At 39.2% G+C, this 13274-nt stretch overlaps 1 protein-coding gene across 3 annotated transcripts; it reads right to left on the reverse strand.

Annotated features, from left to right (window-relative positions):
- Positions 1-4342: 4342 nt before the first annotated feature.
- LOC125704842 (heterogeneous nuclear ribonucleoprotein C) lies at positions 4343-12401 on the reverse strand. Of its 3 annotated transcripts, none has more exons than XM_048970967.1 (9): positions 12269-12401; positions 10019-10052; positions 6675-6940; positions 6514-6586; positions 6308-6355; positions 6059-6234; positions 5819-5932; positions 5438-5589; positions 4343-5242 (listed from the first exon to the last, which is right to left on the reverse strand). In XM_048970967.1, the coding sequence occupies exons 3-9, from the start codon at positions 6913-6915 to the stop codon at positions 5135-5137; spliced, it is 912 nt and encodes a 303-aa protein (XP_048826924.1). In that variant the 5' UTR covers positions 6916-6940; positions 10019-10052; positions 12269-12401; the 3' UTR covers positions 4343-5134. The 3 variants fall into 3 exon arrangements, with proteins under 3 accessions (XP_048826924.1, XP_048826922.1, XP_048826923.1); XM_048970965.1 differs by having other exon boundaries at positions 6675-6996; XM_048970966.1 differs by lacking the exon at positions 10019-10052 and having other exon boundaries at positions 6675-6996; positions 12269-12382.
- Between the last annotated feature and the right edge of the window lie 873 nt (positions 12402-13274).

A 13274-nucleotide genomic window follows, 5' to 3' on the forward strand; every position in this document is an offset into this window, starting at 1 on the left:
CAAGCGCTCCAATTTCAACCATCATGATTTAAGTCTCTCCTTGAGTCTGTCTATAGTCTGATTACAGTTTATCTACATTTTATTAAAGTCTGCCAGTCTATTCACACCAAGTCTTTAGGATGTCTAGAGGTTCATCATTCTGAGATCATTCCAATTAGTAGAGATATACGCCACTGGAGCTGATGTTTTCACAACAGAAATTATTGTGTTTATTCACTCCAGGTCTACAGTTTTTCTCCCAGATTAGTCCCAGACATTGTTTCAGTTTGACGTCTTACTGGTCAGTTTCATTAAGGAGTTGCTATCAGTTGGGTGACTAGTGCACAGAAACTGCGAAACCTTGCAATGTCCAGGTAAATAATAATGTGTATAGTTGTGTTGCTGTTCTGTTTGGCTGTGGCACAGAGGCGGATGTAGGTTTTACTTCTACCGTCAGATTGCAGTGCCTTGCAGTGCTTGTGTGAGATCCATTTCAGGACTACAAGTAAAGAGCAACCTTTGCACAGAACCGTCGCACCTCGTCTTTTTCCTGCCACTGAGATGCCAAGCGCTACAGTTTTTAGTAATATTTAGTAATAATCACATCCTTACGTCCAGATCCTACCTTGCTGGAGTGCAAAAGTTACTAAAAGTTTCAAAGTGAACAGTTTGATAAAAGGTGAGTTTTGTACTAAAAATCATGTTTTTTTTTTCATCAGCTTCATTGTTAAATTTAATTAGAAGCTCTAAGCATGCATTCATTTTTCTAGTGGATCAGACCCTTGATTTCCCTCCTGTGTTATTTTTTGTATTTCATCTTAATTTGCTTCCCGTCCTGCTGCCAGAACTTCAAGATTCAGGATTTGTCACATGCATGGTTATGCAGATACAATTTGCAGTGAAATACGAATCTGGTTATTCCTTAGACTGTGAGACAATAAACAGTTAAACAAAAACAAACAATAAATGAAATGGTTAAAAGTGGGGAGGGGTGGAAAAGTGCATAATAAAGATTATATATTCACTGTATCCATCACTATATATATTCACTGTATCCATCACTATATATATTCACTGTATCCATCACTATATATATTCACTGTATCCATCACTATATATATTCACTGTATCCATCACTATATATATTCACTGTATCCATCACTATATATATTCACTTGCTACCTGGAATCTGTTAGTGGTAAGACGTGTGTAAGAAACAACCTGTGAGTAGCTTGATACTTGAATGCATTTTCACGTGGACAGTACAAATGAAAAAGTGAGAGTATTACCAATGAATAAGAGTATGTACTTGTTATATTGGTATATTTTCATGCATTTTTAAGTTGTATTTTCATGTTATGTTTAAAAAAATCAAGTATTATTTAGCCACAAAAATATGTACAATATCCATGTCAAATAAAAATGCCTTTTTTAATCCAAATTTTTGGTTTATTTTGTATTGCATTAAAGTGGTAACACAACATGCTGACAAACGAAAATACTGCACCTGCAAGACTGTAATCATAAATACATATAACTAGGAAAACTAAAGTACACTCCAGGGCAAAAAATGGGCCCAACCCAAAATCGCAGAACATTAAACTTTTAATGGTCTCACCAGAATTTAGCCAGAAAAGATTTTGGAAAATTCCGAACACCCTGTCATGTGTTAGTTTGAATTTTATATCAAACACTTAAATCACTTCTTAATTTTATCTTTGCATACAAGAAGGCTAAGTACGTGAATTTCCTTGTTTCTAACTTTTCCCCCAACAGTTCACTGCCGCAACGAGCAATGATAAGCGAATGGTGGCACAGGACTTAGGGGTACATTTTCTTTTGTTCTTTCTAATAATTTGATCAATGATTTGCTGTTAAGATCATAAGATATTTACCCAGGAATGTAGAGTGCAGCTTATTCAGGACCTTCCCCTGCTCTGTACCTGACTACCCCCCCCCCCCCCCCCCCCGATTCTGATGTAACCCCTGGTTGTAAAATGCTTGTATTAACGTTCTAGTATATAGTGACTAAAAGGATATTTTCATGTTTCTGATTAAGAAAGCTCAAGTCTTTGTACTACACCACGGTGAGATTCATGCAAACATAACATCTCCCTGAAACTTATGCATCTGCCATATAAAAACACACTGTTCTCACTGTCATTATTAGCAACTCTTTCATATGTTCTAGTATGAATCCACCTCATCACTGGGGAGTACAAGATGACATCACACAGCACTTCCACCAGTTTTGCTCGCAGTTCTGAAAGCTTTACTAACCAGTCGTTTGACAATGCAACTGGCATCTTTTCCTTGTCAGACTCTTGTGTTTATTTCTCTGCGATACGCCAGAAAGACTTGTAGCTTCCGATGTTTTTAATGAGCAATAGAATCCAGGCTGCAGTCATGTTTAAAAATGGACAAACTGCACCTCTGAAAAATGATACAAGGGGATTCAGTGGGATTCAGTGTGGTCAGCCGGGAAATGAAGGGCAGGGCAAGCACTCATATTGTGAGAGATCCAGTTTCATCAGTCTTATAAACTAATATACTATACTGTAGTTTCCCAAACAAAGTTGTCTCAGTTACCCATAACTACCTCATGTTTTACCTTAAGCACACGTGTATTCTCTTCATGACCAGAGAGGGAGCCCTGGTACTCTACCAATGTCTTTTTAAATTGTACATGTCTGCTGAATTTAAATAATTATCAACACTTACAGAAACACTACTTAAGTGTTTTATTGGGGCTCCACAGTCTGATCCCTTCCACAATAATATGCCCAGCTTGGTAGGACTGTCTACCAAGAAAGCACTCTCTAATTATCCCGCACACTTCTGTAAATGGATTGAGGTTCCACCATTGTTCTGCTATAAAGAGTGCAATTATTTTGATTGTAATACAAGCCCAGCTTTTAATGTGCTTGTGTATGTATTTATGTTCACCTGGGTGATGAGGGAGAAAGTCTATATAGCAACACTCTGCCTATGTGTATGTTTGTTTGCATGTGAATAATCTGTGAAACACTGCATAGGTATGTGTTTCTATGTTTGGATTGGGGTGCATAACTAAAAACAACTGTCATGCCAGGACTCATGCATAGAAAATGAAGGAAGCTGTTTGTTTTCCTGTGGGAGGGGTAAGAGGGAGTGTTTACACATGATTGGCCACTGAATTGTTCCCTAGGGAGTGACATCACAGTTGTGTTGACCTACTTTTAAAAGCCAGTTGCTGTGATGTCAAGGCAATGAAAGACACATACAATAAAGTTAGCATCCAACAAACACACCTGAAACCATGCAACTGCTAACCATGTTTATAAACAAACAGAAAATGACTGCAGATACTAGGCAGACATAGATGCTTGTTTTTATAGAAAAAAAAGAAAAAGTTGCGGTTTCTTAGAGATGTTGTTTTCATTTGTTTCTCTGATGACAGGTACGATTATGTACAAACGTTCGTCTGCATGGTCCACCACAGGCAGGAATTCCTCTGAAATACCGACCAGCAATATTTTTACGTTTCAGAAACAGATAGTCAACCGAATGAGACTGATGGCCAATGAAAGAGCCAGGAATGAGTGACAAAGCAGGAAGAAGTGTGTGTGTGTGTGTGGGGGGGGGGAGTAAATGTGAGGACAGCAAAAAGAGGGAAAGTGAAACAGAGGACAGATCTAAGGCAGAAGAGGAATACAAAACAGCTTGACTGTGGTCCCACCCCTCCCCTCCCCTCTCCGCGTGGAGGGTGTAGCTCACATGGAGAGAGGGACAGGAAGCAGTGGTTCTCCTGGCACCAGCTCCACTGACATGCTCACACAAAGACTCCCTCTCTCCACCTCCCCTCCTCCCCCTCCCAGATGGGTTCAGTCCCTTTGATTGAGGCTCCAGCAGCACAAAAGTCCCTCTCACCAGCAGACCCCCCCCTAGCCCACAGCTGCCCTCCTCTGGGATACACTCATAAATCACCCTAAACTTTACAGTGCTCAGCTTCTCTGTTTCTCATTTCCCTGCTCCCTGTTTTATGCACGCAGATACATCTTAACTGCTACCTTGCCTTCTGCCAATAACCTGTGATTTTTTCCCTCATATTTCTTCCACCCCTTCATTGCCGTCTCTGCTTCACATTGATTTTAAGGCAAACTGGCAGAACGTTTTCTTGACATAAACTCCAAACGAGCCCTGAACCCAAGTGATATCTCTATCCTTCTGCCGTCCCCTTTCCATCTGGTCCAATCGGCCCTCAAAACCTGCTTATCACACCAATGAGAAGGGTCCTCCTATCAGAGCATTCCAACAACGCAGAGGCCTCATCTGATATGCACGGGAGGCATGCAAAGCAAGAAGTAAAACAAACACTGATACGCAAAGCTTACTGAAATTTATTGTCACACTTGAAACAAATTTAAATAAAAAAACAACATGAATTCGGTGCATTACAGAGAATTTGGATAATTCAAAGTACTTTATAGTCTTCCATGTAATTACAGAAATCTTCACTATTCAAAGGAAAAAAACTGCTGTTCAACAGAAATCTGATAACTACCGTTTTTCGAAAATGTAAAACAGTTTAACTATAGTACCAAATCCTATTTGCCTTAAATACAGTAAACAGACACAAAGCCATTGTCTCTTACTGCCATCTACTGGCCAAAAGAAACAACTGCAACACATCACAGACATTCCGTAAAGAAACCAGCCATCATGCAACACAGGTTTTTTTTTTTTTTGTTCAATGAATGTATCTGCCTCTCTGCATCTTACTCTTTTCCTTCCCTGAACTTTTTACTGCAGTTGTCCTGGTTCCGAAATGAGGACATCTGCCTTCACTTCAAGCTTTTCAAAGAGTAGGAAGGCTGGTAGCCACTACATTAAAAGCAGGTAGGAGACAGAACAAAACATAACATCTGCAGAAGGAAACGGTGGGAGGTGACTGTAGATGAATTTTGACAGATTTAGTATAGCCAGTAGTTTGCATACAGATTAATGAAGAGTATGGATCAGAAAGGCGTCTGTACAATGCGTGTGGATTGACAGCAAAGTTTATACAATTTTGTTCTACTCTGTTTCACTCCTGTGTGCTACAAATTGTGAGTTCAGCTGATTTGATTTTTTGTACGGGACCATGTGCATGCAAGCCGTGCGTCTCCTGCTGCATCTACGAGTCGTCATCCCCATTGGCGCTATCACCATCGTCTTCTCCTTCTTCTTGCTCCCCCTCTTCCTCCTCATCATCATTGTCTTCCTCCCTCCCTCGACTCTTCACCTGAAGGAGCAAAATAATTTAAGAGACAGGAGAAGGTACGCTGCACTCTTCAGTGTGTGGGCGTTGCTTCGTCACCTAGGTGATGCGATGCATAAAAATTTTTGAATACCTTTTATTTCCCCTCCAGTGTTAATCACTCACGCTCCCTTGCTCAATGTCTTTAAAACCACCCCCCCCCAACCAACCACTGCTTACCTCCTCTTCCTCCAACAAGTCTCCCTCCTCTTCAGAGTCGTTAAGTTCCGGTGCCTCTCTCTCCCTCTCCCTTTTCCCGCTCTCGTCTTTCTTGCTGCTGGAGTGCTGAAGTGAGGAAACTTCCCCAGGCTCTGATTTCAAACTTTTGCCTTCTGTCCAGAATAACGGTTCCAGATACAGTCACCAATTAAATAGGACCATAGTGAAGGGGCGTTACTAAGACAAGGAAGTTAGCCAGGCTGTTCCCTCGAATCTAACTCAAGTGTAAACATTTCTGATAGACATAGCAAGGCCTATGTGGCACACTGGAAGAAGCACTGTCCGTTTCCTTTGTATTGCTGTATATATGACATGAATATACAGTTTTGGTGTCTACCTTACCTGACTTCTTGTTGTGGTCCTTTTCCATGCGTTCCAGGCTCTCCAGCAGGTAGTCCACCTTGTGTTTGATCTGTGTTAGTTCTTTCTTTATAGTCTGCAGGTCATCTGCCTTTACTAGGGAAACAGGGAGAAAACCCTTAAAATGTAATATATGATAAAGCCCTATACTACAGCAGTGCACATGAACACACACAAAATTCTAGTCCAAGATTTAAACAGCAGGAAGCAGCAACTACCTACCAGCACGTGAAGATGATGAGGAGATTCTCTGGCTGCTTTTGGAGGAAGAGGAAAAACTGCTCTTGGTGCGTCGGCCACCCCCACCACTGGCACTCACCCGTGGACGCTTGGATGGAATCACTGCCCGGGACAGGGGTGGAGGAGGCGGCGGCACCCGGGAGGGGTACGAGTACATCCTGGCAGGAAGAAGTAACATTTATAAACAGTCTTACCAAGACACAGGGAGATCCACACACTCTTTATGCATACCTGTCATAGTAATCCCTCTGAAAGTCATAGTCCAGATCAAAAGTCGAGCTGGAAAGAAAGAGAAAACATATCACACAGTATCGGCAGTTGTTTATTGGAGTGAGCATCATTTTCATAGTTTTTATTTTTTGCCGTGCATTTTCTCTATCATTAAAGCCAAATAAATGAATCTGGGGATAACAATGAAAAAGTGGCAGGAGCCTGACCTATACATATCACCCGCAGATCGCTTGATGTTCTTCGATCGGTGAGGCTTGGGTTCACCCGCCAAGTTAATATCTGTGTGAGAAATGGGTGCAGGGTCTCACTTTTACTACTTTTCTGCCACATACCAACTGTCCGGCCCTGCTCCGATAGGGCAGCTTACCCAACACCTGGCCTACGATCATGCGACCGTCTTCGCCGGCCACTGCGGCGCGTGCATTCCGCTCATTGGAGTACTGCACAAAGGCATAGCCCTTGTGAACGGAGCAGCCCACAATCTTGCCGTACTTGCTAAAGATGGCTTCCACGTCGGCCTTGGTCACCAGCAGCGTGTTCAGGTTCCCGATGAACACGCGCGAGTTCAGTGAGCGTGGGTCAGTTTTGTTGGTCACGTTGCTGGCCATTACGCTGCTACCAGTGGAAAGCCAGCTGTCATGATGGAAGTAGGGGAGAGTAGGAGACAGCGAGTTGAGCAGTTCCATCCTCTTTATGGAACAAGAAAAATTAAATCAATGAACCACGAAACCAAAAGGGGGTACTCTCTCCTTCTGAATCCTTTAAAGGGGCAAAGGCAAGCATAGCAAGACCAAGTCAGAATAAGCAGCCTGTGGGTTTTCATACAAAAGTCTTTGTTAGCAAAATAACAACATGTGGGTAGGATAGTTGTACACATTTCATTCTCTGAAATGTGAATGGTTCTTCAAAATAGTCTTTGTTAGTATACAACACCCGGCTCTTTGCTGGTAGAAATCATCCATCTGTAAATGACTCGCATCTGCAGAAGATGATGGTTTCATTTATGACAAATTAACTGACTGCTGGAATCAGAGCTAAGATGCACAGAATCCACAGCCTAACTAGTGTCATCCAAGAGGCCATGTTTCACCTCAGTATGAACTGTTCCTAAGGCAGGCACTTCCTATAGTCCACCACCGGCAGATTGCCAAAGCAGGGAAGTTAATGGAGTGTGCTCTGAATTTCCAATGTTTGACAATGAGATAATATTACAAGATAAACTTTCATCATAGCTGCAAGGCTCGGTACAGTTAAACAGAGCTAGCAGTAAAAGGCCAAAAGGAATATAAAGGTAACCCCTCCTCATCTATACATCTGATATATATTGTGTCTGATTTTTTAACAAGCATTTTATTGCTGCCTTCTCAATTGGCACTTAAGGTTAAGGATTCTAAGTACTCCTTGTATGTATTGCAGTGACAGTAGTACAAAAACACTAATTAGGGGTTACCTATTCATTGTCACTCTAGTGCCCATGTGGAGAGGAAGTTGTCAGCATTTACGTTCTCTCACTGTGAGGTGGTGCCCGGTGAATGTCAGCAGGCAACTTGGCAGTCTTGCAGTCTCAGTAAAATGAGCCTCCCAGTAACTTTCAATTTACAGGATGTGGTGAGGCTACCCATTGATGGATTAGCAGACGCGTCATTAAAGACACCTAAGCACACCACCACCTCCAAACATCCCTACATCTGTTGTCACCATGCTAAAGGACATAACCAGCAGAACATCGTCATTTTGGTAGGATAGTTGTACACATTTCATTTCAGAAATGTGAATGGTCCTTCAAAATTCAAGGCATCCATACCTAAAGATGAAACCCATTTTAACAGTGAAACAAGTATATACAAATCATACATAATCTAGAAAACACCATGTGGTTCCTTAATACAGACCCACTAAACCATGCATTGTTTCACTATACACAACAAAAATGGGGATATTCACCAGGGGCCTGTACTACAAAGCAGGGTTACTAGCTTATCGGGGTAACTTGTCGGTAACTTCATAGTACAGGCCACAGGACATGAAATCATAAAATATTTTCACATGTCCCAGGTTTAGCTTTACATTGTACTTTAGTTTCTACTTGATATCCTAGGTAAGGAATCCACAGCCATTGTACACATTTTAGCTACTGGTTTGAGCTCAGTAACCAACTTTAATTAATGCAACCTTTTCATTAAAATGTTTTTACACTTTCAGGTACAAGTTGGAATATCAGTATTGGGTTTGCATCACCATAGTTTGCATCACCCAAGTTAAGCTTTCTCAAAGTATTCCAATGACAATTCTGATATGACTTCTTTAGGTGTTTACCACCACTGCTGGTCTGAGATGACTTCACAATATAGTGACAGTCATAATATGAAATGGCCACAAGGATGTTTTATATTTGGAATTCCATAGTGTACAGAAGAAAACACCTACAATCATTTACATTCCTACAGTAAATGTAGTGATGCATGAACTATAAGAAAGCCCATCTGATAAATGATATCATAGATTAAAAGAACGCTAAATTATTTGTCAGCTAGTAAGATGATGTGCTTGGACACCAAAATAACTGGGTTGCATTTCAGGGTCAGGGTTTAATTGGTATACTGATGTTTGATTCTACAATTAGCTTTTAACAGGTTCAAATCCACTGCCCATTGAAATTTATTTTCTCTCTCTTCCACTGTTGACTGATGGAGTCCTAAGAAAGGAAATAAAACAAGCCTGTCAACGTGAACAATTCTTTTAAACATTTCCCCTCAAAAAAAAAATTACAAACCAAAAAGGTGCGTTTATTTTGTATATTATACACACACTCACAAACCCCAATTCTGTGTTGCACACACGCAACCAACATCAGTAGTTTGTTAGTATACATTTATCAGGTCAGAAATAATATGCATGAAAATAACCAATGGTATGAAAACTTTATTTATCACCTAAGAGGTAGGTAGTTTGCTTTACAAACTGCCAAAACAATTATAATCATAAAACATGGTACGGTGCATTCAATTGCTTCAATTCAATTCAATTGCTTAGTACACTACGGTAAACTTCACAAAACAAATCACTGGTGAACGAATAATTATAAACTAGAGAGAAAACAGCAGCAATCCTGGTAAATATGACTGATTTATAATTACTCCTCTACGATTCTAGACTAAACTCCCCAGAAGTGAACCAATATTATAGGAAATGTTTGAAGCAGATTCATTCTAGTTATGTGGTCATCAGGCTTTGTCATTTTACAATTTGGCTTGGCGCCTACTATATATAGAAATTTCATTTCTAAAATAAACTTTTATTTGCCAAAAGCACACTTCAGAAAGTGTTTATCTGTTTGGTCATCATAGCAATCTTCCAGTAGTTTTCTTTCCTTTTTTTGCAACAGCAAAAGGTTGTCTAGTCAGTACATCATCCTCCACTGGGTGAAGGAAAAAGAAAAAAAAAGAAAAAAAAAAAAGGTAAAAAGGAGAGAAAAAGAAAAAAAAAACACCGAAAGACCATTCTGTATTCATGAAGGCCCTACAGCTTATCCAAAGTACAAAGCAAAATTATAGTTGACTGGAACAAAGTAAAAGTAGAATCAAAGAAAATTAAAAGGGAAGGGGGGGAAACCTTTATATTGGAAAAAAACATTCTGCAGATTAAAAATACAGGTATGTACTAGCAGGTGGTATGAAAGTGGAGGGGAAAAATTTTTGAGAAGTAACTTACGGGTCGCCGTTGTTCAAAAAAGCTGCAGCAAAAACTGAAAAATAAAAATAAAGGGGGAAAGTTTAATTAGAAATAATGATAAAATGACAACGAATTCTCACTGAGGGGGAAGAAGGGTTTCAAAACTCTAGTATGAAATTCAAAACTCAAAATATGAAACTGGTTTGCCTTTTATTTGAAATAATACTCTATCTGGCCATTCATGGCAAATGTGAGTGCCAGCAGGTAAAGCAGATGTGTTGTCAAAAAACAGAGCAACGTCATGGCAGTTTCAGCAAGTATACAAAACATTAGGGACACTTCCTTATACTGTTCTGCACCCTTTTTGCTTTGGATCAACATCAAGTCATTCAGGAACTTAATGCAAACAACTCTATTGTTTGCATTAAGTTGGTTGGTAGCAGAATTACATTCTAAATAACTTGGTTCATCTTATTCTAGACTTGAGACCTTGACTAAGAGCTAGTAAATGGACAGGCCACTGTATTAAGATTTCACAGTGTCCATAAAACCATACCATACCAAATCAATCTTAACCATTGCACACAGGAACTCTCCTACTTAAAATGATAAAAAAAAATAGCCATGCCGGGATGCTCCTGATTGGAAATGGTGTTCAGATATCCTGTTGTATTCAAACACTTTTATCAAGTATTGTATTGTCCCACTTTTATCAAGAGGCCAATGCATGACATGAAATACTCCTCACACTAACAAAACACCACCACCAGCGTGCTATGATGGCACATTGCATGAGGGATACATAGTTTTTTCTAGTTCCCAGCCCCCATCAGCATACAATATAAAAATAGACCAGGGAATGCTTTTTCCAGTACTTCAGTGTTCAAAGCTTTTCCTTCCCATCTCAACTTTAACAGCAGATTATTTTCCGCATAAAGAATAACTCCATCCTCTCAAGATGAAATGAGAGGCATTCTTTGATCTTACCAGATCAAAATGACAGACTGCCAGTTGACTTACTGTAGGCAGTCTTCATCCACATGATTTGCCTCCCTTTACCTTTTCCCTGGCTCAAAATCTTTTGCGTATCAGATGATCTCCAGTACACCTTTCAGTTCTTGATGAGCTCAAATCAGCACATCAGGTGCCTACTATCATGCACCAATCAAATAATTAAAATATTTCTTGCACAATTAAACCATATGCATAATCCAGATGATCTCAATTCTCTCAAAAGTTAAATCCTTCTTTAAGAAGGAACCTCCAATATGTACACTAACGTAAATTATTTAAAACAAAAAAAACAAAAAGGAATTTTAGTCTATTTTAAGGGAATAACCAGGCGTCCCTAATGTTTCATACACTCAGCGTATTTTAAATCACGCGCTCTCGTATGAATTGATACACACCAGCAGCTAACGAATAGAAATCATTCAGGAGCAAGAAATAAGTGACAACTACAGCCGTACAAGCGAAAAAATTAACGCATATCCACACCACACATGAACTTCTTTACAACTCTTTAATTAAATGTTTTCAGGAATTTGTCCTGTGTTGCTACACAAAAAGTCCATTTCAAGTCTCATAATCCACAACCCGGTCATGCGCAGAAAAATATTACACACAGAAGTTTGTTCAGAATCCCTTTAAAACCAGCCTTGACAAGAAAAAGAAAAACAACAGTCTTACGTCTGAATAGCTGATGAATTTAGAATAAAACCAAAAAATAAAACAAAATACAGAATTAAAAATTTATTTAAATCATCCAATTACAAGCCATAAGCAGCCTTGCCGAAAACAGTAAATCAACTAGCTAAATGATTGGGGGGAAAAACAAAGCCGGAAAATAAAAAAAGTAGGAAATCCAAATATGAAGAAAAAAATGGCGTTTTTTCTTTTTTTTTTTTTAGTAAAAGAAAAAAAACAAAACCGTCTTCGGGATTTTCTTTTAAAAATATTTACTAAGCACACTGCACTAAAGAACCTCTTGAAAAAAATGTTCATTTATTTAAAAAAAAAAGTTTACGACAGAAAAAAATAAAAACAATACGGACAATTATGAAAAGCGAGCTAGCGACATTTGGCTAATTAACCTCACGCGACCACGTAACCATTCAACTAGCCTGTTAGCTCGCCAGCTAGTCCTGCTTCACAAAATGTACACCACATTCGCAATCACAGATACAGAAAGCCTGTCACAAAAATACATTAAAAATAAAAATAAAAATCCCAAAGATAGCTCAAAGTAGGAAAAAATGAAAAAAAAATCTCTTGAATCAAAATACTCACCAGGAGCTTACGTTTAAAAATTAGCTACTAAAATTCGACGAGTTTTGAGCTTTCAGGTCTCTTTCCGACATACACGACACTGAGGCGACTGCGACTGTAAAATGGCGCCGGCCCGATAGCCGTAAAATTATTGCCACGCCTTTGTGGAGACCCGCCTCTAAATCCCAATCTCTTATTGGATACTTACGCCACGCAGTTTCGCGGTCTTTTTCTTTATGTGGCCAACAAAACTGTCCCTCAAATCCTGTGCTAAGCGTCACGAAATGTACAATTACTTCAACTCCAGCTATCTTGGTGAAACTGGACAATAAATGTTGTAGCCGATAATGGGTTTAATACAGGAGACTACTTTAGTTTTAGCATGAAGTAGTTATGAAATTTACTTGATAGTTGGTTATGTCCTTGAAGTTGGCAGGCACATTAAGTTTCTGTGTTTTTTTGAGAATGTAATTGAGTGACCCCATCTATCTATCTGTCTGTCTGTCTGTCTGTCTGTCTGTCTAATGTAACAATAATAACAACAATAATAGTTTTGTTAATGATGAACCCCACAAAAAGAGCAAAAAGGTAGTTTAGTTAGTAGTTAGTTTATTGTTTATTTGCTCAGAAGAGTAGGTTAAACAATAACTGCTGCTATTCTGTTCTGATTTCCTGAAATACATCAGAACCACTACAAGCCTGCTTGTAATTGATATCTCCAGTGATGTATATTTATAGCCTTTAAACATCTGCAGAAATAGTAAAATGATCCCATCCCCCGAGTTAGCTTATATTCACATTCTTTTTAACTGAAACTTTTATTAGAAAAAGAAAATCTTTGACTTTTAAAAGGTCAATATACTTAATGTAAAATGTGTATTTCTTTTTAGTGTGGATCTTTGGTGAATAATCTGTTATGTTATTTGAAGTATGTATGGCAACAGCTTTCATGGAAGCATCTGTTAAAGGTATCCGTGTGTTTATGTAAAAGGGTACAGTGTTGAGTGAGTAACTGTCTGACTATTGT

The sequence above is a fragment of the Brienomyrus brachyistius genome, chromosome 12 (genome assembly GCF_023856365.1).
Source record: "Brienomyrus brachyistius isolate T26 chromosome 12, BBRACH_0.4, whole genome shotgun sequence".
In the NCBI taxonomy this organism is placed as follows: Eukaryota; Metazoa; Chordata; class Actinopteri; order Osteoglossiformes; family Mormyridae; genus Brienomyrus; species Brienomyrus brachyistius.